The sequence below is a fragment of the Oncorhynchus nerka genome, linkage group LG2 (genome assembly GCF_034236695.1).
Source record: "Oncorhynchus nerka isolate Pitt River linkage group LG2, Oner_Uvic_2.0, whole genome shotgun sequence".
NCBI classification, from domain to species: domain Eukaryota; kingdom Metazoa; phylum Chordata; class Actinopteri; order Salmoniformes; family Salmonidae; genus Oncorhynchus; species Oncorhynchus nerka.
Genome location: NC_088397.1, coordinates 7,557,184 through 7,585,178, shown reverse-complemented (window position 1 = coordinate 7,585,178; position 27,995 = coordinate 7,557,184). Strand labels below are relative to the sequence as shown.

Genomic DNA, 27,995 nt, shown 5'->3' with positions numbered 1-27,995 from the left:
ACATATGTTGGTGTAAGGAGAGCCAACTGAAGTTCATAACATCAAGGTCCAGACAACGATCCTCAATACTCTAGTCTGGTACTTGACCACCAGAGAACACAAGGCTGCCCTCTAGTGAAGACATAGTTGGAAGCATTCCAGGACCACAGGGCAACTGTCAGAAGTTATTCTGTGACGTTCACTTCTCAACACCGACACCGGGAGTCGGTCACCGAACAAGCCTTTCTGATAGGAGGTCGGTGTAGCGCGTAGCAATGGGCTCCATTTCGGGTTTATTATCTGTGGTAGGAGCGGCAACGTTATACCTCTATCTCCTGTCCACTTTCCTGCCGCCCGGACCGCAACATCTTCACCGGCGACATGAGGTGGAGTTAAACAACGAGAGCGCAGAGGGGGACGTGGAAGTTGTAGAGTACAGGTAGCCAGCCTCAACAGATCTACAGCTACAATTTGCCAGATGTCGCAATACTTTCTTCTTTTTTTGTTGTTGCTATTAGCATAATAATTATAGGCTACAACAGCTGCCTGCTTGTACAATTACACTTTCTAGGACATGTTTACGTATACAACTTTGCAAATAAGTCAATATATAGCGACTTCCACAGTGTTTTATTAGGGGTAATAATAGCATAGTGACATCACCATTTATGTAATAGATCTAATGTAACATTAAAGTCCCAGAGTGGTTATCTGTTGTAGGATTATGATGTTGATAAGTGTATTGACAGACGGCACAGAGTCCATGGAGGTGCTGTCATAATCACTGCGTTTGGCAGCATCTCATTTCCCTCAGAGGATCGCACGACTTTAAGTTATGAAAATGGCATCATCAAACACCTGACTTGTCAGTGTAGGCTAATTCAGAGGAAATGTCACAGCTGGTTGCTGTTCTCTCAAAGTATTTGTCCTTGTCTGATGGTGTTGTTTATATCACAGTAGTTCCTGTTTTCAGAGGATGTTCCTATAGGCCTACTCTAAACCCCTGTGTGTCTCATCCAGCCCCACCTTCTCTCCTATGTTTATGGTTTCTGCCCCAGTGGAGATCTGGCCGTGGCCTCTCTTGGTTGGCTTAGGTTCACTTGGCCTGAAATACTGTCCTTCTCAGTATGATGAGTATGAGAACATACAGCTCTGATCTAACCCTGGACAGGACACACTTGTCTTGGTTGGCTTAGGTTCACTTGGCCTGAAATACTGTCCTCCTCAGTCTGATGAGTATGAGAACACACAGCTCTGATCTAACCCTGGACAGGACACACTTGTCTTGGTTGGCTCAGGTTCACTTGGCCTGAAATACTGTCCTCCTCAGTCTGATGAGTATGAGAACATACAGCTCTGATCTAACCCTGGACAGGTTGGCGTGATGCTATCGTCCCATCATATTTCATCCTCCCTAATTATAAAGGAGTTTCACGACCCTGCCGGCATGTCTATCAGGCCTGTACACTTCTATTAGAGAACAGACATCCAGAGGTGGATGGACAGGAGGACACCACTGGGTCTCTAGGGTCTCCTGCCAGGTCCACCACCGGACGGTTCTGATGAGGTGCTACCCAGGACATAACACTGGACACTTCTATTAGAGAACAGACATCCAGAGGTGGATGGACGGCCTGGACAGGAGGACACCACTGGGTCTCTAGGGTCTCCTGCCAGGTCCACCACCGGACGGTTCTGATGAGGTGCTACCCAGGACATAACACTGGACACGGTGTGCTGAGGGATACACACCGGAAGGTTCTGATGAGGTGCCTCCCAGGACATAACACTGGACACGGTGTGCGGACGGATACACACAGGACGGTTCTGATGAGGTGCTACCCAGGACAATACACTGGACACGGTGGGCTGAGGGATACACACCAGAAGGTTCTGATGAGGTGCTACCCAGGACATAACACTGGACACGGTGTGCGGGCGGTTCTGATGAGGTGCTACCCAGGACATAACACTGGACACGGTGGGCTGAGAGATACACACCGGAAGGTTCTGATGAGGTGCTACCCAGGGCATAACACTGAACATGGTGTGCGGACGGTTCTGATGAGGTGCTACCCAGGACATAACACTGGACACGGTGTGCTGAGGGATACACACCGGAAGGTTCTGATGAGGTGCTACCCAGGACATAACACTGGACACGGTGTGCTGAGGGATACACACCGGAAGGTTCTGATGAGGTGCCTCCCAGGACATAACACTGGACACGGTGTGCGGACGGATACACACAGGACGGTTCTGATGAGGTGCTACCCAGGACAATACACTGGACACGGTGGGCTGAGGGATACACACCAGAAGGTTCTGATGAGGTGCTACCCAGGACATAACACTGGACACGGTGTGCGGGCGGTTCTGATGAGGTGCTACCCAGGACATAACACTGGACACGGTGGGCTGAGAGATACACACCGGAAGGTTCTGATGAGGTGCTACCCAGGGCATAACACTGAACATGGTGTGCGGACGGTTCTGATGAGGTGCTACCCAGGACATAACACTGGACACGGTGTGCTGTGTTCTGAGGTGCTACCCAGGATAACACTGGACACGGTGTGCTGAGGGAAGGTTCTGATGAGGTGCTACCCAGGACATAACACTGGACACGGTGTGCTGAGGGATACACACCGGAAGGTTCTGATGAGGTGCTACCCAGGACATAACACTGGACACTGTGTGCTGAGGGATACACACCGGAAGGTTCTGATGAGGTGCTACCCAGGACATAACACTGGACACGGTGTGCTGAGGGATACACACCGGAAGGTTCTGATGAGGTGCCTCCCAGGACATAACACTGGACACGGTGTGCGGACGGATACACACAGGACGGTTCTGATGAGGTGCTACCCAGGACATAACACTGGACACGGTGTGCTGAGAGATACACATCTGAGATCCTAACCACAGTGGCTTTGCCTTCCATTCATCCCATACAGCTCAACAATTAGATGTGATACCAGTAGCTCAGGTTTCATGGTTTATGGTTCATTCTGTTTGCGTGTGTCTCTGTCCCATATCCTGTTTCATACTCTCTCTCTCTCCGCCATCTGGAAACCTCTCCCTCTCATGCTGCACACGGGCACCAGCCATGCCCACTTTAGTCTGTGTTTGACCTGTCTATGATGTCAGATTAGGGTGTCCCCAGATTCCCAATACTCTAGAGAGTCAAGTTTAGACGAGTCATACACCAGCAGACTGGGGGCTGAGCATTATGTCTTCCCTATATGACTACAACTACAGCTGTCTGTGCCATAGTATATACAGCCATAGTATACCAGCAGACTGGGGGCTGAGCATTATGTCTTCCCTATATGACTACAACTACAGCTGTCTGTACCATAGTATATACAGCAGACTGGGGGCTGAGCATTATGTCTTCCCTATATGACTACAACTACAGCTGTCTGTACCATAGTATATACAGCCATAGTATACCAGCAGACTGGGGGCTGAGCATTATGTCTTCCCTATATGACTACAACTACAGCTGTCTGTACCATAGTATATACAGCCATAGTATACCAGCAGACTGGGGGCTGAGCATTATGTCTTCCCTATATGACTACAACTACAGCTGTCTGTACCATAGTATATACAGCAGACTGGGGGCTGAGCATTATGTCTTCCCTATATGACTACAACTACAGCTGTCTGTACCATAGTATATACAGCAGACTGGGGGCTGAGCATTATGTCTTCCCTATATGACTACAACTACAGCTGTCTGTACTATAGTATATACAGCCATAGTATACCAGCAGACTGGGGGCTGAGCATTATGTCTTCAACTACAGCTGTCTGTGCCATAGTATATACAGCCATAGTATACCAGCAGACTGGGGGCTGAGCATTATGTCTTCCCTATATGACTACAACTACAGCTGTCTGTACCATAGTATATACAGCCATAGTACACTAGCAGACTGGGGGCTGAGCATTATGTCTTCCCTATATGACTACAACTACAGCTGTCTGTACCATAGTATATACAGCCATAGTATACCAGCAGACTGGGGGCTGAGCATTATGTCTTCCCTATATGACTACAACTACAGCTGTCTGTACCATAGTATATACAGCCATAGTACACTAGCAGACTGGGGGCTGAGCATTATGTCTTCCCTATATGACTACAACTACAGCTGTCTGTACCATAGTATATACAGCCATAGTATACCAGCAGACTGGGGGCTGAGCATTATGTCTTCCCTATATGACTACAACTACAGCTGTCTGTACCATAGTATATACAGCAGACTGGGGGCTGAGCATTATGTCTTCCCTATATGACTACAACTACAGCTGTCTGTACCATAGTATATACAGCAGACTGGGGGCTGAGCATTATGTCTTCCCTATATGACTACAACTACAGCTGTCTGTACCATAGTATATACAGCCATAGTATACCAGCAGACTGGGGGCTGAGCATTATGTCTTCCCTATATGACTATAAGGTGCTACCCAGGACATAACACTGGACACGGTGTGCGGACGGTTCTGATGAGGTGCTACCCAGGACATAACACTGGACACGATGTGCGGACGGTTCTGATGAGGTGCTACCCAGGACATAACACTGGACACGGTGTGCTGAGGGATACACACCGGAAGGTTCTGATGAGGTGCCTCACAGGACATAACACTGGACACGGTGTGCGGACGGTTCTGATGAGGTGCTACCCAGGACATAACACTGGACACGGTGTGCTGAGAGATACACACCGGAACGTTCTGATGAGGTGCCTCCCAGGACATAACACTGGACACGGTGTGCTGAGAGATACACACCGGAACGTTCTGATGAGGTGCCTCCCAGGACATAACACTGGACACGGTGTGCTGAGGGATACACACAGGATGGTTCCGATGAGGTGCTACCCAGGACATAACACTGGACACGGTGTGCGGACGGTTCTGATGAGGTGCTACCCAGGACATAACACTGGACACGGTGTGCTGAGGGATACACACCGGAAGGTTCTGATGAGGTGCTACCCAGGACATAACACTGGACACGGTGTGCTGAGAGATACACACCGGAAGGTTCTGATGAGGTGCTACCCAGGACATAACACTGGACACGTGTGCTGAGAGATACTGGAGAGATACACACCGGAAGGTTCTGATGAGGTGCTACCCAGGACATAACACTGGACACGGTGTGCGGACGGTTCTGATGAGGTGCTACCCAGGACATAACACTGGACACGGTGTGCTGAGGGATACACACCGGAAGGTTCTGATGAGGTGCTACCCAGGACATAACACTGGACACGGTGTGCTGAGAGATACACACCGGAAGGTTCTGATGAGGTGCTACCCAGGACATAACACTGGACACGGTGTGCTGAGAGATACACACCGGAAGGTTCTGATGAGGTGCTACCCAGGACATAACACTGGACACGGTGTGCGGACGGTTCTGATGAGGTGCTACCCAGGACATAACACTGGACACGGTGTGCGGACGGTTCTGATGAGGTGCTACCCAGGACATAACACTGGACACGGTGTGCTGAGGGATACACACCGGAAGGTTCTGATGAGGTGCCTCCCAGGACATAACACTGGACACGGTGTGCTGAGGGATACACACCGGAAGGTTCTGATGAGGTGCTACCCAGGACATAACACTGGACACGGTGTGCTGAGAGATACACACCGGAAGGTTCTGATGAGGTGCTACCCAGGACATAACACTGGACACGGTGTGCGGACGGTTCTGATGAGGTGCTACCCAGGACATAACACTGGACACGGTGTGCTGAGGGATACACACCGGACGGTTCTGATGAGGTGCCTCCCAGGACATAACACTGGACACGGTGTGCGGAGGGATACACACCGGAAGGTTCTGATGAGGTGCCTCCCAGGACATAACACTGGACACGGTGTGCGGACGGTTCTGATGAGGTGCTACCCAGGACATAACACTGGACACGGTGTGCTGAGGGATACACATCGGAAGGTTCTGATGAGGTGCTACCCAGGACATAACACTGGACACCGTGTGCTGAGGGATACACACCGGAAGGTTCTGATGAGGTGCTACCCAGGACATAACACTGGACACGGTGTGCTGAGAGATACACATCTGAGATCCTAACCACAGTGGCTTTGCCTTCCATTCATCCCATACAGCTCAACAATTAGATGTGATACCAGCAGCTCAGGTTTCATGGTTTATGGTTCATTCTGTTTGCGTGTGTCTGTGTCACGGCTGAGGAGCCTGATACTTCCAGCATCGAAACTAGCAGAGGCAGAAATCCCAGAGCAAAAGCCGCTATTTCTGTCCCATATCCTGTTTCATACTCTCTCTCTCTCCGCCATCTGGAAACCTCTCCCTCTCATGCTGCACACGGGCACCAGCCATGCCCACTTTAGTCTGTGTTTGACCTGTCTATGATGTCAGATTAGGGTGTCCCCAGATTCCCAATACTCTAGAGAGTCAAGTTTAGACGAGTCATACACCAGCAGACTGGGGGCTGAGCATTATGTCTTCCCTATATGACTACAACTACAGCTGTCTGTACCATAGTATATACAGCCATAGTATACCAGCAGACTGGGGGCTGAGCATTATGTCTTCCCTATATGACTACAACTACGGCTGTCTGTACTACGACTGTCTGTACTACGGCTGTCTGTACTACGGCTGTGTGTACTACGACTGTCTGTACTACGGCTGTGTGTACTACGACTGTCTGTACTACGGCTGTCTGTACTACGGCTGTCTGTACTACGGCTGTCTGTACTACGGCTGTGTGTACTATGACTGTCTGTACTACGGCTGTGTGTACTACGACTGTCTGTACTACGGCTGTCTGTACTACGACTGTCTGTACTACGGCTGTCTGTACTACGGCTGTCTGTACTACGGCTGTCTGTACTACGGCTGTCTGTACTATGACTGTCTGTACTACGGCTGTCTGTGTCTGTACGGCTGTCTGTGTACTACGGCTGTCTGTACTACGGCTGTCTGTACTACGGCTGTGTGTACTATGTCTGTCTATGGCTGTACTACGGCTGTCTGTACTACGGCTGTCTGTACTATGGCTGTCTGTACTATGGCTGTCTGTACTGTACTACGGCTGTCTGTACTACGGCTGTCTGTACTACGGCTGTCTGTACTATGGCTGTCTGTACTACGGCTGTCTGTACTACGACTGTCTGTACGGCTGTCTGTACTACTGTCTGTACTGTCTGTACTAGGCTGTCTGTACTAACTGTCTGTACTATGGCTGTGTGTACTATGGCTGTGTGTACTATGGCTGTCTGTACTAGGGCTGTCTGTACTATGGCTGTCTGTACTACGACTGTCTGTACTACGGCTGTCTGTACTACGCTTGTGTGTACTAGGGCTGTCTGTACTATGGCTGTGTGTACTAGGGTTGTCTGTACTATGGCTGTGTGTACTAGGGTTGTCTGTACTACGGCTGTGTCTACTAGGGCTGTCTGTACTATGGCTGTGTGTACTAGGGCTGTCTGTACTATGGCTGTGTCTACTAGGGTTGTCTGTACTACGGCTGTCTGTACTACGGCTGTCTGTACTACGGCTGTCTGTACTATGGCTGTGTGTACTATGGCTGTCTGTACTAGGGCTGTCTGTACTATGGCTGTCTGTACTACGACTGTCTGTACTACGGCTGTCTGTACTACGGCTGTCTGTACTACGCTTGTCTGTACTACGGCTGTGTCTACTATGGCTGTCTGTACTATAGCTGTGTATCCTATGGCTGTCTGTACTACGGCTGTCTGTACTACGGCTGTATCTACTACGGCTGTCTGTACTACGGCTGTCTGTACTACGGCTGTCTGTACTACGACTGTCTGTACTACGGCTGTCTGTACTACGACTGTCTGTACTACGACTGTCTGTACTACGACTGTGTGTACTAGGGCTGTCTGTACTATGGCTGTGTGTACTAGGGTTGTCTGTACTATGGCTGTGTGTACTAGGGTTGTCTGTACTATGGCTGTGTGTACTAGGGCTGTCTGTACTACGGCTGTCTGTACTACAACTGTCTGTACTACGGCTGTGTGTACGGCTGTGTGTACTATGGCTGTCTGTACTAGGGCTGTCTGTACTACAGCTGTCTGTACTACGACTGTCTGTACTACGGCTGTCTGTACTACGGCTGTCTGTACTACGGCTGTCTGTACTAGGGCTGTCTGTACTATGGCTGTGTGTACTAGGGTTGTCTGTACTATGGCTGTGTGTACTAGGGTTGTCTGTACTACGGCTGTGTCTACTAGGGCTGTCTGTACTATGGCTGTGTGTACTAGGGCTGTCTGTACTATGGCTGTGTCTACTAGGGTTGTCTGTACTACGGCTGTCTGTACTATGGCTGTCTGTACTACGGCTGTCTCTACTACGGCTGTGTGTACTATGGCTGTCTGTACTATAGCTGTGTATCCTATGGCTGTCTGTACTACGGCTGTCTGTTCTACGACTGTCTGTACTACGGCTGTCTGTACTACGACTGTCTGTACTACGACTGTCTGTACTACGACTGTGTGTACTAGGGCTGTCTGTACTATGGCTGTGTGTACTAGGGTTGTCTGTACTATGGCTGTGTGTACTAGGGTTGTCTGTACTATGGCTGTGTGTACTAGGGCTGTCTGTACTACGGCTGTCTGTACTACGGCTGTCTGTACTACAGCTGTCTGTACTACGGCTGTCTGTACTACGGCTATCTGTACTACGGCTGTATAGACAGCCATAGTACAGTGGGGCAAAAAAGTATTTAGTCAGCCACCAATTGTGCAAGTTCTCCCACTTAAAAAGATGAGAGAGGCCTGTAATTTTCATCATAGGTACACTTCAACTATGACAGACAAAATGAGATCCAACTCGTCGTGTTTGGAGGACAAAGAATGCTGAGTTGCATCCAAAGAACACCATACCTACTGTGAAGCATGGGGGTGGAAACATCATGCTTTGGGGCTGTTTTACTGCAAAGGGACCAGGACGACTGATCCGTGTAAAGGAAAGAATGAATGGGGCCATGTATTGTGAGATTTTGAGTGAAGACTTTGTTCTATTAGCAAGGGCATTGAATGTCTTTCAGCATGACAATGATCCCAAACACACCGCCCGGGCAACGAAGGAGTGGCTTCGTAAGAAGCATTTCAAGGTCCTGGAGTGGCCTAGCCAGTCTCCAGATCTCAACCCCATAGAAAATCTTTGGAGGGAGTTGAAAGTCCGTGTTGCCCAGCAACAGCCCCAAAACATCACTGCTCTAGAGGAGATCTGCATGGAGGAATGGGCCAAAATATCAGCAACAATGTGTGAAAACCTTGTGAAGACTTACAGAAAACGTTTGACCTCTGTCATTGCCAACAAAGGGTATATAACAAAGTATTGAGATAAACTTTTGTTATTGACCAAATACTTATTTTCCACCATAATTTGCAAATAAATTCATTAAAAATCCTATTTTTTTTGTGTACCTATGATGAAAATTACAGGCCTCTCTCATCTTTTTAAGTGGGAGAACTTGCACAATTGGTGGCTGACTAAATACTTTTTTGCCCCACTGTATATACAACCGTAGTACACACAACCGTAGTATAGACAGCCATAGTATATGTATATACAGCCGTAGTATGTCTGTACTGTGTGTACTATGGCTGGCTATAACCTATAACCCCTTCCTATAACCTATAACCCCTTCCTGTAACCTATAACCCCTTCCTGTAACCCCTTCCTATAACCTATAACCCCTTCCTGTAACCTATAACCACTTCCTGTAACCTATAACCCCTTCCTGTAACCCCTTCCTATAACCTATAACCCCTTCCTGTAACCTATAACCACTTCCTGTAACCTATAACCCCTTCCTATAACCTATAACCCCTTCCTATAACCTATAACCCCTTCCTGTAACCTATAACCCCTTCCTGTAACCTATAACCCCTTCCTGTAACCCCTTCCTGTAACCTATAACCCCTTCCTATGACCTATAACCCCTTCCTATGAACTATAACCCCTTTTTATCATTTAGAACCTATAAGCCCTTCCTATAACTTATAACCCCTTCCTATAACCCCGTCCTATGACCTATAACCCCTTCCTATGGCCTTCGCCTGTGTTACCTTAAATGCTCTGTCCTCAGTGTCCTCAATTCCCATTTGGAAAAAAAACCCACAACTTTTCCCCTGGTGCAAACAGTAACTAGGTGCCAATATTTCGGTCTAAATGTGACACTAGTACTAGGAACCATGTTATCTGATGTTGCTGGTGTTTGTTTCCTTCCAGACTGAAGTTCCCGTCGGACCTGGATGAGCTGAGGGAGCTGGCTGAGATGCTGCAGTTCTATAAGACAGAACACACAGGCTACGTGGTGCTGCTTTTCTGTAGTGCCTACATCTACAAACAGTCCTTCGCCATCCCTGGCTCCTCCTTCCTGGTAAGAGAGACTAACATTACACCCATCCATGGAACACACACTTTCCATGAACCTATGACCCTAAGACCAGAAACTCCATCCATGGAACACACATTTTGTTTCCATGAACCTAAGACCAGAACCTCCATCCATGGAACACACACTTTGTTTCCATGAACCTATGACCCTAAAGACCAGAACCTCCATCCATGGAACACACACTTTGTTTCCATGAACCTATGACCCTAAAGACCAGAACCTCCATCCATGGAACACACACTTTGTTTCCATGAACCTAAGACCCTAAAGACCAGAACCTCCATCCATGGAACACACACTTTGTTTCCATGAACCCATGACCCTAAAGACCAGAACCTCCATCCATGGAACACACACTTTGTTTCCATGAACCTAAGACCAGAACCTCCATCCATGGTCAGAACAGCCTCCTGACCCTCACCAGTAGGGGTGTAAAGTACTTAAATAAAAATACTTTGAAGTACTACTTAAGTCATTTTTGGGGCTATCTGTACTTTACTATTTATATTTTTTGACAACTTTTACTTCACTACATTCCTAAAGACAACAATGTACTTTTTACTCCATACATTTTCCCTGACACCCAAAAGTACTTGTTACATTTTGAATGCTTAGCAGGACAGGAAAATGGTCCAATTCACACTTATCCCTACTGCCTCTGATCTGGAGGACTCACTAAACAGAGAACATCCCTGGTCATCCCTACTGCCTCTGATCTGGCAGACTCACTAAACAGAGAACATCCCTGGTCATCCCTACTGCCTCTGATCTGGCAGACTCACTAAACAGAGAACATCCCTGGTCATCTCTACTGCCTCTGATCTGGCAGACTCACTAAACAGAGAACATCCCTGGTCATCCCTACTGCCTCTGATCTGGTGGACTCTCTAAACAGAGAACAACCCTGGTCATCTCTACTGCCTCTGATCTGGCAGACTCACTAAACAGAGAACATCCCTGGTCATCCCTACTGCCTCTGATCTGGTGGACTCTCTAAACAGAGAACATCCCTGGTCATCTCTACTGCCTCTGATCTGGCAGACTCACTAAACAGAGAATATCCCTGGTCATCCCTACTGCCTCTGATCTGGCAGACTCACTAAACAGATAATATCCCTGGTCATCCCTACTGCCTCTGATCTGGCAGACTCACTAAACAGATAATATCCCTGGTCATCCCTACTGCCTCTGATCTGGCAGACTCACTAAACATAACATCCCTTCATTTGTAAATAATCTGGATCTGGCAGAGTCACTGGAGTGATGGAGTGTCATGGGAGCCTCTGTTGGAGTGTGGGAGTGATGGAGAGTTGGAGTGATGGAGTGTGGGAGTGTTGGAGTGTTGGAGTGATGGAGTGTGGGAGTGATGGAGAGTTTGAGTGATGGAGTGTGGGAGTGTTTGAGTGATGGAGTGTGGGAGTGTTGGAGTATTGGAGAGTTGGAGTGTTGGAGTGTGGGAGTGATGGAGTGTTGGAGTATTGGAGTGTTGGAGAGTGGGAGTATTGGAGAGTTGGAGTATTGGAGTATTTGGAGAGTTGGAGTGATGGAGTGTTGGAGTGATGAAGTGTGGGAGTGATGGAGTGTGGGAGTGATGGAGTGTGTGGGAGTGATGGAGTGTCAGAGTGTTGGAGAGTTGGAGAGTTGGAGTGTCAGAGTGTCAGAGTGTGGGAGTGTGGGAGAGTGACCCTGGCTATCTGTAGATAAACAAACTAGAACATTGTGTTGTTTGGTTTGCTTAATATAAGCATTTTGAAATTATTTATGTTTTCAGTTAACTTTTGGTACTTAAGTATATTTAAAAAATCATATACTTTGACTTTTACTCAAGTAGTATTTTACTGGGTGTCTTTCACTTAAGTCATTTTCTATGAAGGTATCTTTACTTTTACCCAAGTATGACAATTGGGTACTTTTTCCACCACTGCTCAGCATTGCTCATCCCCTGTGCTTCCCAGAACATGCTGGCGGGGGCGCTGTTTGGTCCATGGCAGGGTCTGGTCCTGGCCTGTCTTCTGACCACCACCGGCTCTACCTTCTGTTACCTGCTCTCTGCTGCCTTCGGGAAGAGCTACGTCACACGCCTGTTCCCTGACAAGGTGGACATGCTGCAGAACAAGGTGTGACAGAGAGACAGAGTATGTTGTTCCACTCCACAGTACCATGGGGTTGTTGGAGGAGGACCATGGGGTTGTTGGAGGAGGACTGGGGGGGGGTACAGTACCATGGGGTTGTTGGAGGAGGACTGGGGGGGGGGTACAGTACCATGGGGTTGTTGGAGGAGGACTGGGGGCACGCCTGTTCCCTGACAAGGTGGACATGCTGCAGAACAAGGTGTGACAGAGATACAGAGTATGTTGTTCCACTCCACAGTGCCATGGGGTTGTTGGAGAATTGATTACAATTCTCTAAAGATAGACTAGAGGGGTGTGTGTGTGTGTGTGTGTGTGTGTGTGTCCTCTTACAGTGTCCATGGCTTACACATTAGGTTAGACAGGTGTAACAGAGGACCAGTGAGGAGCAGAAGACTGGTCTGATCACCAGTATAACAGTGTCTGATCACCAGTATAACAGATGACCAGAAGACTGGTCTGATCACCAGTATAACAGTGTCTGATCACCAGTATAACAGTGTCTGATCACCAGTATGACAGATGACCAGTGAGGAGCAGAAGACTGGTCTGATCACCAGTATAACAGTGTCTGATCACCAGTATAGCAGTGTCTGATCACCAGTATAACAGTGTCTGATCACCAGTATAACAGATGACCAGTGAGGAGCAGAAGACTGGTCTGATCACCAGTATAACAGATGACCAGTAGGAGCAGAAGTGTCTGATCACCAGTATAACATAACAGTGTCTGATCACCAGTATAACAGTGTCTGATCACCAGTATAACAGATGACCAGTGAGGAGCAGAAGACTGGTCTGATCACCAGTATAACAGTGTCTGATCACCAGTATAACAGTGTCTGATCACCAGTATAACAGATGACCAGTGAGGAGCAGAAGACTGGTCTGATCACCAGTATAACAGTGTCTGATCACCAGTATAACAGTGTCTGATCACCAGTATAACAGTGTCTGATCACCAGTATAACATATGACCAGTGAGGAGCAGAAGACTGGTCTGATCACCAGTATAACAGTGTCTGATCACCAGTATAACAGTGTCTGATCACCAGTATAACAGATGACCAGTGAGGAGCAGAAGACTTGTCTGATCACCAGTATAACAGTGTCTGATCACCAGTATAACAGATGACCAGTGAGGAGCAGAAGACTTGTCTGATCACCAGTATAACAGTGTCTGATCACCAGTATAACAGTGTCTGATCACCAGTATGACAGATGACCAGTGAGGAACAGAAGACTGGTCTGATCACCAGTATAACAGTGTCTGATCACCAGTATAACAGTGTCTGATCACCAGTATAACAGTGTCTGATCACCAGTATAACAGATGACCAGTGAGGAGCAGAAGACTGGTCTGATCACCAGTATAACAGTGTCTGATCACCGGTATAACAGATGACCAGTGAGGAGCAGAAGACTTGTCTGATCACCAGTGTACCAGATGTGATCGTACTTCGTAACTCTCTTTTTTGGTTTGTAAAGAAAAGACTGTCCAGCCAGCGGTCCCAGTTGATTGGTGATTATTCTGACGATAGACACCAGGAAACACATGTTCAGGACAACAGTATGTTGATTGCTGCAGATTTGTGAATCGTCTGTTGGCATGGAAATAACTGAATTAGAGCATGCTGGGTAACTCTCTCTTATAGAAAAGTGCATCCCAGGAAGCCACCAATATCTAACAGGTAATGTACACAAACCTACACTGAACTAAAATATAAACACAACATGTAAAGTGTCATGAGCTGAAATAAGATCCCAGACATTTTCCATTTGCACGAAAAGCTGATTTTTCTCAAATGTTGTACGCATATTTGTTTATAACCCTGTTAGTGAGCATTTCTCCTTTGCCAAGATAATCCATCCACCTGACAGGTGTGGCATATCAAAAAGCTGAATAAACAGCATGATCATTACACAGGTGCACCTTGTGCTGGGGGACAATAAAAGGCCATAGAAGTATATAATGTATAAAATGCACTATTTCAGAATGTGACCTCCCCCTATCTGCAAGCATGGCCTATGACATAACACCTTATTGTTATGTAAATTCAACCGACCAATAGGAACACATAAACAGTGACAAGGGAAACATAACTAAGCGTGTTACACGGGGTAAGAATGCAGAATGACATGTGTTCTTTTACAGTGTTGGGACTTTAGTAATATCCCTCCAATCATTCATTAATAAGTACATTTAAAATGACAGTTCTCTCTTCCTCTTTACCTCCTGCTCTCTCCCACCCTCTCTATCTCCTCCGTTCTCCCACCCCTCCTCCTTCCCTCTCTACCTCATCCGTTCTCCCACCCCCCCTCCTTCCCTCTCTACCTCATCCGTTCTCCCACCCCCTCTCTACCTCCTCTCCTCTCCCCCACCCCCTCTCTCCTTCCCGCTCTACCTCCTCCCACCCTCCCTCTCTACCTCCTTCGTTCTCCCACCCCCTCTCTACCTCCTCTCCCCCACCCCTCTCTCCTTCCCGCTCTACCTCCTCCCACCCTCCCTCTCTACCTCCTCCTCTCTCCTTCCCGCTCTACCTCCTCCCACCCTCCCTCTACCTCCTTCGTTCTCCCCCCCTCTCTACCTCCCTCTCTACCTCCTCTCTCCCTCCTCCTCTCCCATGCCCTCTCCTTCCCTCTCTCTGTCAGGTGGAGGAGAACCGTAGCAGTCTGTTCTTCTTCCTCCTGTTCCTGCGGTTCTTCCCCATGACTCCTAACTGGTTCCTGAACGTGACGTCCCCCATCCTCAACATCCCTGTCTCCATGTTCTTCTTCTCCGTACTCATCGGTGAGAAGCAGCACTGCCACACAACACACAGGACTATTATATAATACTACTGAGAATTACATGTTACGTCATTTTGGTTAAGACGTGAAGACTTACATTAGCTCACTAAGTTAATGTCTAGGCTTTAGCTCAGAAGGCTAACACAGTCTCTCCCTTGTTATATTGAAGTACTGCTACAACAGATGTCATTAATCAATCAGATCATGTCCACCTTTAATGTTCCACACTCTCCCTCCTCCCATATCGCCTTTAGCTCAGCGGTCTAACACAGTCTCTCCTCTCCTTCCCCAGGTCTAGTGTTTATCTAGGAGGTCTAACCCAGTCTCTCTCCTTCATCAGGTCTAGTGTTTATCTAGGAGGTCTAACCCAGTCTCTCCTCTCCTTCATCAGGTCTAGTGTTTATCTAGGAGGTCTAACCCAGTCTCTCCTCTCCTTCCCCAGGTCTAGTGTTTATCTAGGTCTAACCCAGTCTCTCCTTCATCAGGTCTAGTGTTTATCTAGGAGGTCTAACTCAGTCTCTCCTTCCCCAGGTCTAGTGTTTATCTAGGAGGTCTAACCCAGTCTCTCCTTCATCAGGTCTAGTGTTTATCTAGGAGGTCTAACCCAGTCTCTCCTCTCCTTCATCAGGTCTAGTGTTTATCTAGGAGGTCTAACTCAGTCTCTCCTCTCCTTCCCCAGGTCTAGTGTTTATCTAGGAGGTCTAACCCAGTCTCTCCTCTCCTTCCCCAGGTCTAGTGTTTATCTAGGAGGTCTAACCCAGTCTCTCCTCTCCTTCATCATGTCTAGTGTTTATCTAAGAGGTCTAACCCAGTCTCTCCTTCATCAGGTCTAGTGTTTATCTAGGAGGTCTAACTCAGTCTCTCCTCTCCTTCATCAGATCTAGTGTTTATCTAGGAGGTCTAACTCAGTCTCTCCTTCCCCAGGTCTAGTGTTTATCTAGGAGGTCTAACCCAGTCTCTCCTTCATCAGGTCTAGTGTTTATCTAGGAGGTCTAACCCAGTCTCTCCTCTCCTTCATCAGGTCTAGTGTTTATCTAGGAGGTCTAACCCAGTCTCTCCTTCATCAGGTCTAGTGTTTATCTAGGAGGTCTAACTCAGTCTCTCCTCTCCTTCCCCAGGTCTAGTGTTTATCTAGGAGGTCTAACCCAGTCTCTCCTCTCCTTCCCCAGGTCTAGTGTTTATCTAGGAGGTCTAACCCAGTCTCTCCTCTCCTTCATCAGGTCTAGTGTTTATCTAAGAGGTCTAACCCAGTCTCTCCTTCACCAGGTCTAGTGTTTATCTAGGAGGTCTAACCCAGTCTCTCCTTCATCAGGTCTAGTGTTTATCTAGGAGGTCTAACCCAGTTTCTCCTTCATCAGGTCTAGTGTTTATCTAGGAGGTCTAACCCAGTCTCTCCTCTCCTTCATCAGGTCTAGTGTTTATCTAGGAGGTCTAACCCAGTCTCTCCTTCCCCAGGTCTAGTGTTTATCTAGGAGGTCTAACCCAGTCTCTCCTTCCCCAGGTCTAGTGTTTATCTAGGAGGTCTAACCCAGTCTCTCCTCTCCTTCATCAGGTCTAGTGTTTATCTAGGAGGTCTAACCCAGTCTCTCCTTCCCCAGGTCTAGTGTTTATCTAGGAGGTCTAACCCAGTCTCTCCTCTCCTTCATCAGGTCTAGTGTTTATCTAGGAGGTCTAACCCAGTCTCTCCTTCATCAGGTCTAGTGTTTATCTAGGAGGTCTAACCCAGTCTCTCCTCTCCTTCATCAGGTCTAGTGTTTATCTAGGAGGTCTAACTCAGTCTCTCCTCTCCTTCATCAGGTCTAGTGTTTATCTAGGAGGTCTAACTCAGTCTCTCCTCTCCTTCCCCAGGTCTAGTGTTTATCTAGGAGGTCTAACTCAGTCTCTCCTCTCCTTCATCAGGTCTAGTGTTTATCTAGGAGGTCTAACTCAGTCTCTCCTCTCCTTCATCAGGTCTAGTGTTTATCTAGGAGGTCTAACCCAGTCTCTCCTTCATCAGGTCTAGTGTTTATCTAGGAGGTCTAACCCAGTCTCTCCTTCATCAGGTCTAGTGTTTATCTAGGAGGTCTAACCCAGTCTCTCCTTCCCCAGGTCTAGTGTTTATCTAGGAGGTCTAACCCAGTCTCTCCTTCATCAGGTCTAGTGTTTATCTAGGAGGTCTAACCCAGTTTCTCCTTCATCAGGTCTAGTGTTTATCTAGGAGGTCTAACCCAGTCTCTCCTCTCCTTCATCAGGTCTAGTGTTTATCTAGGAGGTCTAACCCAGTCTCTCCTTCCCCAGGTCTAGTGTTTATCTAGGAGGTCTAACCCAGTCTCTCCTTCCCCAGGTCTAGTGTTTATCTAGGAGGTCTAACCCAGTCTCTCCTCTCCTTCATCAGGTCTAGTGTTTATCTAGGAGGTCTAACCCAGTCTCTCCTTCCCCAGGTCTAGTGTTTATCTAGGAGGTCTAACCCAGTCTCTCCTCTCCTTCATCAGGTCTAGTGTTTATCTAGGAGGTCTAACCCAGTCTCTCCTTCATCAGGTCTAGTGTTTATCTAGGAGGTCTAACCCAGTCTCTCCTCTCCTTCATCAGGTCTAGTGTTTATCTAGGAGGTCTAACTCAGTCTCTCCTCTCCTTCATCAGGTCTAGTGTTTATCTAGGAGGTCTAACTCAGTCTCTCCTCTCCTTCCCCAGGTCTAGTGTTTATCTAGGAGGTCTAACTCAGTCTCTCCTCTCCTTCATCAGGTCTAGTGTTTATCTAGGAGGTCTAACATCAGTCTAGTCTCCTCTCCTTCATCAGGTCTAGTGTTTATCTAGGAGGTCTAACCCAGTCTTCCTTCATCAGGTCTAGTGTTTATCTAGGAGGTCTAACCCAGTCTCTCCTTCCCCAGGTCTAGTGTTTATCTAGGAGGTCTAACCCAGTCTCTCCTTCATCAGGTCTAGTGTTTATCTAGGAGGTAACCCAGTCTCTCCTTCATCAGGTCTAGTGTTTATCTAGGAGGTCTAACCCAGTCTCTCCTTCATCAGGTCTAGTGTTTATCTAGGAGGTCTAACCCAGTCTCTCCTCTCCTTCATCAGGTCTAGTGTTTATCTAGGAGGTCTAACCCAGTCTCTCCTTCCCCAGGTCTAGTGTTTATCTAGGAGGTCTAACTCAGTCTCTCCTCCTTCCAGGTCTAGTGTTTATCTAGGAGGTCTAACCCAGTCTCTCCTCTCCTTCATCAGGTCTAGTGTTTATCTAGGAGGTCTAACCCAGTCTCTCCTTCATCAGGTCTAGTGTTTATCTAGGAGGTCTAACCCAGTCTCTCCTTCATCAGGTCTAGTGTTTATCTAGGAGGTCTAACCCAGTCTCTCCTTCATCAGGTCTAGTGTTTATCTAGGAGGTCTAACCCAGTCTCCTCTCCTTCATCAGGTCTAGTGTTTATCTAGGAGGTCTAACATCAGGTCAGTCTCAGTCTCTCCTTCATCAGGTCTAGTGTTTATCTAGGAGGTCTAACCCAGTCTCTCCTTCCCCAGGTCTAGTGTTTATCTAGGAGGTCTAACTCAGTCTCTCCTTCATCAGGTCTAGTGTTTATCTAGGAGGTCTAACCCAGTCTCTCCTCTCCTTCATCAGGTCTAGTGTTTATCTAGGAGGTCTAACCCAGTCTCTCCTTCCCCAGGTCTAGTGTTTATCTAGGAGGTCTAACCCAGTCTCTCCTTCATCAGGTCTAGTGTTTATCTAGGAGGTCTAACCCTCTCTCCTTCATCAGGTCTAGTGTTTATCTAGGAGGTCTAACCCAGTCTCTCCTCTCCTTCATCAGGTCTAGTGTTTATCTAGGAGGTCTAACCCAGTCTCTCTCCTTCATCAGGTCTAGTGTTTATCTAGGAGGTCTCTCCTTCCCAGTCTAGTGTTTCTCCTCCTTCCCATCAGGTCTAGTGTTTATCTAGGAGGTCTAACTCAGTCTAGTCCTCTCCTTCATCAGGTCTAGTGTTTATCTAGGAGGTCTAACTCAGTCTCTCCTCTCCTTCATCAGGTCTAGTGTTTATCTAGGAGGTCTAACCCAGTCTCTCCTCTCCTTCCCCAGGTCTAGTGTTTATCTAGGAGGTCTAACCCAGTCTCTCCTCTCCTTCATCAGGTCTAGTGTTTATCTAGGAGGTCTAACCCAGTCTCTCCTTCATCAGGTCTAGTGTTTATCTAGGAGGTCTAACCCAGTCTCTCCTTCATCAGGTCTAGTGTTTATCTAGGAGGTCTAACCCAGTCTCTCCTTCCCCAGGTCTAGTGTTTATCTAGGAGGTCTAACCCAGTCTCTCCTTCATCAGGTCTAGTGTTTATCTAGGAGGTCTAACCCAGTCTCTCCTTCATCAGGTCTAGTGTTTATCTAGGAGGTCTAACCCAGTCTCTCCTCTCCTTCATCAGGTCTAGTGTTTATCTAGGAGGTCTAACCCAGTCTCTCCTTCCCCAGGTCTAGTGTTTATCTAGGAGGTCTAACTCAGTCTCTCCTCTCCTTCATCAGGTCTAGTGTTTATCTAGGAGGTCTAACCCAGTCTCTCCTCTCCTTCCCCAGGTCTAGTGTTTATCTAGGAGGTCTAACCCAGTCTCTCCTTCATCAGGTCTAGTGTTTATCTAGGAGGTCTAACCCAGTCTCTCCTCTCCTTCATCAGGTCTAGTGTTTATCTAGGAGGTCTAACCCAGTCTCTCCTTCCTTCCAGGTCTAGTGTTTATCTAGGAGGTCTAACCCAGTCTCTCTCTCCTTCATCAGGTCTAGTGTTTATCTAGGAGGTCTAACCCAGTCTCTCCTTCATCAGGTCTAGTGTTTATCTAGGAGGTTTACCCAGTCTCTCCTTCCCCAGGTCTAGTGTTTATCTAGGACCCAGTCTCTCCTTCATCAGGTCTAGTGTTTATCTAGGAGGTCTAACCCAGTCTCTCCTTCATCAGGTCTAGTGTTTATCTAGGAGGTCTAACCCAGTCTCTCCTTCATCAGGTCTAGTGTTTATCTAGGAGGTCTAACCCAGTCTCTCCTTCCCCAGGTCTAGTGTTTATCTAGGAGGTCTAACTCAGTCTCTCCTTCCCCAGGTCTAGTGTTTATCTAGGAGGTCTAACCCAGTCTCTCCTTCCCCAGGTCTAGTGTTTATCTAGGAGGTCTAACCCAGTCTCTCCTTCATCAGGTCTAGTGTTTATCTAGGAGGTCTAACCCAGTCTCTCCTTCCCCAGGTCTAGTGTTTATCTAGGAGGTCTAACCCAGTCTCTCCTTCCCCAGGTCTAGTGTTTATCTAGGAGGTCTAACCCAGTCTCTCCTTCCCCAGGTCTAGTGTTTATCTAGGAGGTCTAACCCAGTCTCTCCTTCCCCAGGTCTAGTGTTTATCTAAGGTCTAACCCAGTCTCTCCTTCATCAGGTCTAGTGTTTATCTAGGAGGTCTAACCCAGTCTCTCCTTCATCAGTCTAGTCTCAGTTTCTCCTTCATCAGGTCTAGTGTTTATCTAGGAGGTCTAACCCAGTCTCTCCTCTCCTTCATCAGGTCTAGTGTTTATCTAGGAGGTCTAACCCAGTCTCTCCTTCCTTCCAGGTCTAGTGTTTATCTAGGAGGTCTAACCAGTCTCTCCTCTCCTTCATCAGGTCTAGTGTTTATCTAGGAGGTCTAAGGAGGTCTAACCCAGTCTCTCCTCTCCTTCATCAGGTCTAGTGTTTATCTAGGAGGTCTAACCCAGTCTCTCCTCTCCTTCCCCAGGTCTAGTGTTTATCTAGGAGGTCTAACCCAGTCTCTCCTTCCCCAGGTCTAGTGTTTATCTAAGAGGTCTAACCCAGTCTCTCCTTCATCAGGTCTAGTGTTTATCTAGGAGGTCTAACCCAGTCTCTCCTTCATCAGGTCTAGTGTTTATCTAGGAGGTCTAACCCAGTCTCTCCTTCATCAGGTCTAGTGTTTATCTAGGAGGTCTAACCCAGTCTCTCCTCTCCTTCCCCAGGTCTAGTGTTTATCTAGGAGGTTAACCCAGTCTCTCCTTCCCCAGGTCTAGTGTTTATCTAGGAGGTCTAACCTCCTTCATCAGTCTCTCCTCTCCTTCATCAGGTCTAGTGTTTATCTAGGAGGTCTAACCCAGTCTCTCCTCTCCTTCATCAGGTCTAGTGTTTATCTAGGAGGTCTAACCCAGTCTCTCCTTCCTTCCCAGGTCTAGTGTTTATCTAGAGGTCTAACCCAGTCTCTCCTCTCCTTCATCAGGTCTAGTGTTTATCTAGGAGGTCTAACCCAGTCTCTCCTTCATCAGGTCTAGTGTTTATCTAGGAGGTCTAAGGTGCAACTCTCGCTCTCTTCCGTAGCCAGCGGTCCTGGAGTCTCTCTCTCTCCTTCCCCAGGTCTAGTGTTTATCTAGGAGGTCTAACCCAGTCTCTCCTTCCTTCATCAGGTCTAGTGTTTATCTAGGAGGTCTAACCCAGTCTCTCCTTCCCCCAGGTCTAGGAGGTCTCAGTGTCCCCAGGTCTAGTGTTTATCTAGGAGGTCTAACCCAGTCTCTCCTTCATCAGGTCTAGTGTTTATCTAGGAGGTCTAACCCAGTTCTCCTTCATCAGGTCTAGTGTTTATCTAGGAGGTCTAACCCAGTCTCTCCTTCATCAGGTCTAGTGTTTATCTAGGAGGTCTAACCCAGTCTCTCCTTCATCAGGTCTAGTGTTTATCTAGGAGGTCTAACCCAGTCTCTCCTTCATCAGGTCTAGTGTTTATCTAGGAGGTCTAACAGTCTCTCCATCAGGTCTAGTGTTTATCTAGGAGGTCTAACCCAGTCTCTCCTTCATCAGGTCTAGTGTCTTCTAACTCAGTCTCTCCTTCCCCAGGTCTAGTGTTTATCTAGGAGGTCTAACCCAGTCTCTCCTTCTCTCCTTCCCCAGGTCTCTAGTGTTTATCTAGGAGGTCTAACCCAGTCTCTCCTTCATCAGGTCTAGTGTTTATCTAGGAGGTCTAACCCAGTCTCTCCTCTCCTTCCCCAGGTCTAGTGTTTATCTAGGAGGTCTAACCCAGTCTCTCCTTCCCCAGGTCTAGTGTTTATCTAGGTCTAACCCAGTCTCTCCTCTCCTTCCCCAGGTCTAGTGTTTATCTAGGAGGTCTAACCCAGTCTCTCCTTCATCAGGTCTAGTGTTTATCTAGGAGGTCTAACCCAGTCTCTCCTTCCCCAGGTCTAGTGTTTATCTAGGAGGTCTAACCCAGACTCTCCTCTCCTTCCCCAGGTCTAGTGTTTATCTAGGTCTAACCCAGTCTCCTCTCCTTCCCCAGGTCTAGTGTTTATCTAGGAGGTCTAACCCAGTCTCTCCTTCATCAGGTCTAGTGTTTATCTAGGAGGTCTAACCCAGTCTCTCCTTCATCAGGTCTAGTGTTTATCTAGGAGGTCTAACCCAGTCTCTCCTTCATCAGGTCTAGTGTTTATCTAGGAGGTCTAACCCAGTCTCTCCTCCCCCAGGTCTAGTGTTTATCTAGGAGGTCTAACCCAGTCTCTCCTTCCCCAGGTCTAGTGTTTATCTAGGAGGTCTAACCCAGTCTCTCCTTCCCCAGGTCTAGTGTTTATCTAGGAGGTCTAACCCAGTCTCTCCTTCCCCAGGTCTAGTGTTTATCTAGGAGGTCTAACCCAGTCTCTCCTTCATCAGGTCTAGTGTTTATCTAGGAGGTCTAACCCAGTCTCTCCTCTCCTTCCCCAGGTCTAGTGTTTATCTAGGAGGTCTAACCCAGTCTCTCCTCTCCTTCCCCAGGTCTAGTGTTTATCTAGGAGGTCTAACCCAGTCTCTCCTTCATCAGGTCTAGTGTTTATCTAGGAGGTCTAACCCAGTCTCTCCTTCATCAGGTCTAGTGTTTATCTAGGTCTAACCCAGTCTCTCCTTCATCAGGTCTAGTGTTTATCTAGGAGGTCTAACCCAGTCTCTCCTTCATCAGGTCTAGTGTTTATCTAGGAGGTCTAACCCAGTCTCTCCTTCATCAGGTCTAGTGTTTATCTAGGAGGTCTAACCCAGTCTCTCCTTCATCAGGTCTAGTGTTTATCTAGGAGGTCTAACCCAGTCTCTCCTTCCCCAGGTCTAGTGTTTATCTAGGAGGTCTAACCCAGTCTCTCCTTCCCCAGGTCTAGTGTTTATCTAGGAGGTCTAACCCAGTCTCTCCTTCATCAGGTCTAGTGTTTATCTAGGAGGTCTAACCCAGTCTCTCCTCTCCTTCCCCAGGTCTAGTGTTTATCTAGGAGGTCTAACCCAGTCTCTCCTTCCCCAGGTCTAGTGTTTATCTAGGTCTAACCCAGTCTCTCCTCTCCTTCCCCAGGTCTAGTGTTTATCTAGGAGGTCTAACCCAGTCTCTCCTTCATCAGGTCTAGTGTTTATCTAGGAGGTCTAACCCAGTCTCTCCTTCCCCAGGTCTAGTGTTTATCTAGGAGGTCTAACCCAGACTCTCCTCTCCTTCCCCAGGTCTAGTGTTTATCTAGGAGGTCTAACCCAGTCTCTCCTTCCCCAGGTCTAGTGTTTATCTAGGAGGTCTAACCCAGTCTCTCCTTCATCAGGTCTAGTGTTTATCTAGGAGGTCTAACCCAGTCTCTCCTTCCCCAGGTCTAGTGTTTATCTAGGAGGTCTAACCCAGTCTCTCCTTCATCAGGTCTAGTGTTTATCTAGGAGGTCTAACCCAGTCTCTCCTCTCCTTCCCCAGGTCTAGTGTTTATCTAGGAGGTCTAACCCAGTCTCTCCTTCATCAGGTCTAGTGTTTATCTAGGAGGTCTAACCCAGTCTCTCCTTCATCAGGTCTAGTGTTTATCTAGGAGGTCTAACCCAGTCTCTCCTTCATCAGGTCTAGTGTTTATCTAGGAGGTCTAACCCAGTCTCTCCTTCATCAGGTCTAGTGTTTATCTAGGAGGTCTAACCCAGTCTCTCCTCTCCTTCATCAGGTCTAGTGTTTATCTAGGAGGTCTAACCCAGTCTCTCCTTCATCAGGTCTAGTGTTTATCTAGGAGGTCTAACCCAGTCTCTCCTTCCCCAGGTCTAGTGTTTATCTAGGAGGTCTAACCCAGTCTCTCTTCATCAGGTCTAGTGTTTATCTAGGAGGTCTAACCCAGTCTCTCCTCTCCTTCATCAGGTCTAGTGTTTATCTAGGAGGTCTAACCCAGTCTCTCCTTCCCCAGGTCTAGTGTTTATCTAGGAGGTCTAACCCAGTCTCTCTTCATCAGGCCTAGTGTTTATCTAGGAGGTCTAACTCAGTCTCTCCTTCCCCAGGTCTAGTGTTTATCTAGGAGGTCTAACCCAGTCTCTCCTTCCCCAGGTCTAGTGTTTATCTAGGAGGTCTAACCCAGTCTCTCCTTCATCAGGTCTAGTGTTTATCTAGGAGGTCTAACCCAGTCTCTCCTCTCCTTCCCCAGGTCTAGTGTTTATCTAGGAGGTCTAACCCAGTCTCTCCTTCCCCAGGTCTAGTGTTTATCTAGGTCTAACCCAGTCTCTCCTCTCCTTCCCCAGGTCTAGTGTTTATCTAGGAGGTCTAACCCAGTCTCTCCTTCATCAGGTCTAGTGTTTATCTAGGAGGTCTAACCCAGTCTCTCCTTCCCAGGTCTAGTGTTTATCTAGGAGGTCTAACCCAGTCTCCTCTCCTTCCCCAGGTCTAGTGTTTATCTAGGAGGTCTAACCCAGTCTCTCTCCTTCCCCAGGTCTAGTGTTTATCTAGGAGGTCTAACCCAGTCTCTCCTTCATCAGGTCTAGTGTTTATCTAGGAGGTCTAACCCAGTCTCTCCTTCATCAGGTCTAGTGTTTATCTAGGAGGTCTAACCCAGTCTCTCCTCCCCCAGGTCTAGTGTTTATCTAGGAGGTCTAACCCAGTCTCTCCTTCCCCAGGTCTAGTGTTTATCTAGGAGGTCTAACCCAGTCTCTCCTTCCCCAGGTCTAGTGTTTATCTAGGAGGTCTAACCCAGTCTCTCCTTCCCCAGGTCTAGTGTTTATCTAGGAGGTCTAACCCAGTCTCTCCTTCATCAGGTCTAGTGTTTATCTAGGAGGTCTAACCCAGTCTCTCCTCTCCTTCCCCAGGTCTAGTGTTTATCTAGGAGGTCTAACCCAGTCTCTCCTCTCCTTCCCCAGGTCTAGTGTTTATCTAGGAGGTCTAACCCAGTCTCTCCTTCATCAGGTCTAGTGTTTATCTAGGAGGTCTAACCCAGTCTCTCCTTCATCAGGTCTAGTGTTTATCTAGGAGGTCTAACCCAGTCTCTCCTTCATCAGGTCTAGTGTTTATCTAGGAGGTCTAACCCAGTCTCTCCTTCATCAGGTCTAGTGTTTATCTAGGAGGTCTAACCCAGTCTCTCCTTCCCCAGGTCTAGTGTTTATCTAGGAGGTCTAACCCAGTCTCTCCTTCATCAGGTCTAGTGTTTATCTAGGAGGTCTAACCCAGTCTCTCCTTCCCCAGGTCTAGTGTTTATCTAGGAGGTCTAACCCAGTCTCTCTCCTTCCCCAGGTCTAGTGTTTATCTAGGAGGTCTAACCCAGTCTCTCCTTCCCCAGGTCTAGTGTTTATCTAGGAGGTCTAACCCAGTCTCTCCTTCCCAGGTCTAGTGTTTATCTAGGAGGTCTAACCCAGTCTCTCCTTCCCCAGGTCTAGTGTTTATCTAGGAGGTCTAACCCAGACTCTCCTTTCCTTCCCCAGGTCTAGTGTTTATCTAGGTCTAACCCAGTCTCCTCTCCTTCCCCAGGTCTAGTGTTTATCTAGGAGGTCTAACCCAGTCTCTCCTTCATCAGGTCTAGTGTTTATCTAGGAGGTCTAACCCAGTCTCTCCTTCATCAGGTCTAGTGTTTATCTAGGAGGTCTAACCCAGTCTCTCCTTCCCCAGGTCTAGTGTTTATCTAGGAGGTCTAACCCAGTCTCTCCTTCCCCAGGTCTAGTGTTTATCTAGGAGGTCTAACCCAGTCTCTCCTTCATCAGGTCTAGTGTTTATCTAGGAGGTCTAACCCAGTCTCTCCTCTCCTTCCCCAGGTCTAGTGTTTATCTAGGAGGTCTAACCCAGTCTCTCCTTCCCCAGGTCTAGTGTTTATCTAGGTCTAACCCAGTCTCTCCTCTCCTTCCCCAGGTCTAGTGTTTATCTAGGAGGTCTAACCCAGTCTCTCCTTCATCAGGTCTAGTGTTTATCTAGGAGGTCTAACCCAGTCTCTCCTTCATCAGGTCTAGTGTTTATCTAGGTCTAACCCAGTCTCTCCTTCATCAGGTCTAGTGTTTATCTAGGAGGTCTAACCCAGTCTCTCCTTCATCAGGTCTAGTGTTTATCTAGGAGGTCTAACCCAGTCTCTCCTTCATCAGGTCTAGTGTTTATCTAGGAGGTCTAAACCAGTCTCTCCTCTCCTTCATCAGGTCTAGTGTTTATCTAGGAGGTCTAACCCAGTCACTCCTTCATCAGGTCTAGTGTTTATCTAGGAGGTCTAACCCAGTCTCTCCTTCCCCAGGTCTAGTGTTTATCTAGGAGGTCTAACCCAGTCTCTCTTCATCAGGTCTAGTGTTTATCTAGGAGGTCTAACCCAGTCTCTCCTCTCCTTCATCAGGTCTAGTGTTTATCTAGGAGGTCTAACCCAGTCTCTCCTTCCCCAGGTCTAGTGTTTATCTAGGAGGTCTAACTCAGTCTCTCCTCTCCTTCATCAGGTCTAGTGTTTATCTAGGAGGTCTAACTCAGTCTCTCCTCTCCTTCCCCAGGTCTAGTGTTTATCTAGGAGGTCTAACTCAGTCTCTCCTCTCCTTCATCAGGTCTAGTGTTTATCTAGGAGGTCTAACCCAGTCTCTCGTTCATCAGGTCTAGTGTTTATCTAGGAGGTCTAACCCAGTCTCTCCTCTCCTTCCCCAGGTCTAGTGTTTATCTAGGAGGTCTAACCCAGTCTCTCCTCTCCTTCCCCAGGTCTAGTGTTTATCTAGGAGGTCTAACCCAGTCTCTCCTCTCCCTCATCAGGTCTAGTGTTTATCTAGGAGGTCTAACTCAGTCTCTCCGTCATCAGGTCTGATCCCGTATAACTTCATCTGCGTGAGGACCGGCTCCATCCTGTCAGAGATCTCTTCCCTGGATGATATCTTCTCCTGGGGGACGCTGCTACAGCTGTTGGCCATCGCCTGTGTGGCCCTGCTTCCCGGAGCCCTTATCAAGCTCTACAGCCAGAACCACCTCCAACTGGACGGGCTGCAGCAGAATGGACGACACAGACAGAACCAGGGACAAGCAGCTGACGACAGAAAGAGGAGATGACCCTGCTGGGTCTGATTGAACCTGACTGACCCCGCTGGACTGGATTGGCCTCCACCACTACAGCTTTACACAGGAGTTTATAGACTTTGTTTCAGGGGGAGAGAAACGTCTTAACTGACACTATGCCGAGGATACTTAAAGGTCATGAACAGTCGTGTTTTTCATTAAATTTGATGATATTTGGATGAAACCAGATCAAAGTATGATGATCCAAGTATGAAAAAATGACTGTTTCTCCTACATTGATCAAGGTTGGTCATAAAGATACTGGTCCCCCATTATTAAGGGAAAAGGGGTGACATCACCCTAACTCTCATTTTAATACACCAATGGTAACATGATATTCTCTCACCTAATTTAAATAAGTACCGCTTTGTAACCAACATCGGAGAAGGTGTGTTTGTGGAGGGGTGTGGTTTATACAGCTACTCTACTGGTGCCTGTAGGGTGTCATCAAATATAATTAAACGTTTACACTATT

At 47.7% G+C, this 27,995-nt stretch overlaps 1 protein-coding gene across 1 annotated transcript; it reads left to right on the top strand.

Annotated features, from left to right (window-relative positions):
* The first annotated feature begins 149 nt into the window (after nt 1-149).
* LOC135572538 (transmembrane protein 41A-B-like) lies at nt 150-27,995 on the top strand. The gene is made up of 5 exons (XM_065020665.1): nt 150-418; nt 10,268-10,418; nt 12,392-12,553; nt 15,218-15,356; nt 27,270-27,995. The coding sequence occupies exons 1-5, from the start codon at nt 255-257 to the stop codon at nt 27,512-27,514; spliced, it is 861 nt and encodes a 286-aa protein (XP_064876737.1). The 5' UTR covers nt 150-254; the 3' UTR covers nt 27,515-27,995.

Excerpts from the sequence above, each read along its gene's own strand:
- LOC135572538 (XM_065020665.1), top strand. The coding sequence starts at position 255 with ATGGGCTCCATTTCGGGTTTATTATCTGTGGTAGGAGCGGCAACGTTA. Across the intron at positions 419-10,267 it reads GTGGAAGTTGTAGAGTACAG|ACTGAAGTTCCCGTCGGACC; the intron begins GTAGCCAGCCTC and ends GTTTCCTTCCAG. Across the intron at positions 15,357-27,269 it reads CTTCTTCTCCGTACTCATCG|GTCTGATCCCGTATAACTTC; the intron begins GTGAGAAGCAGC and ends CTCCGTCATCAG.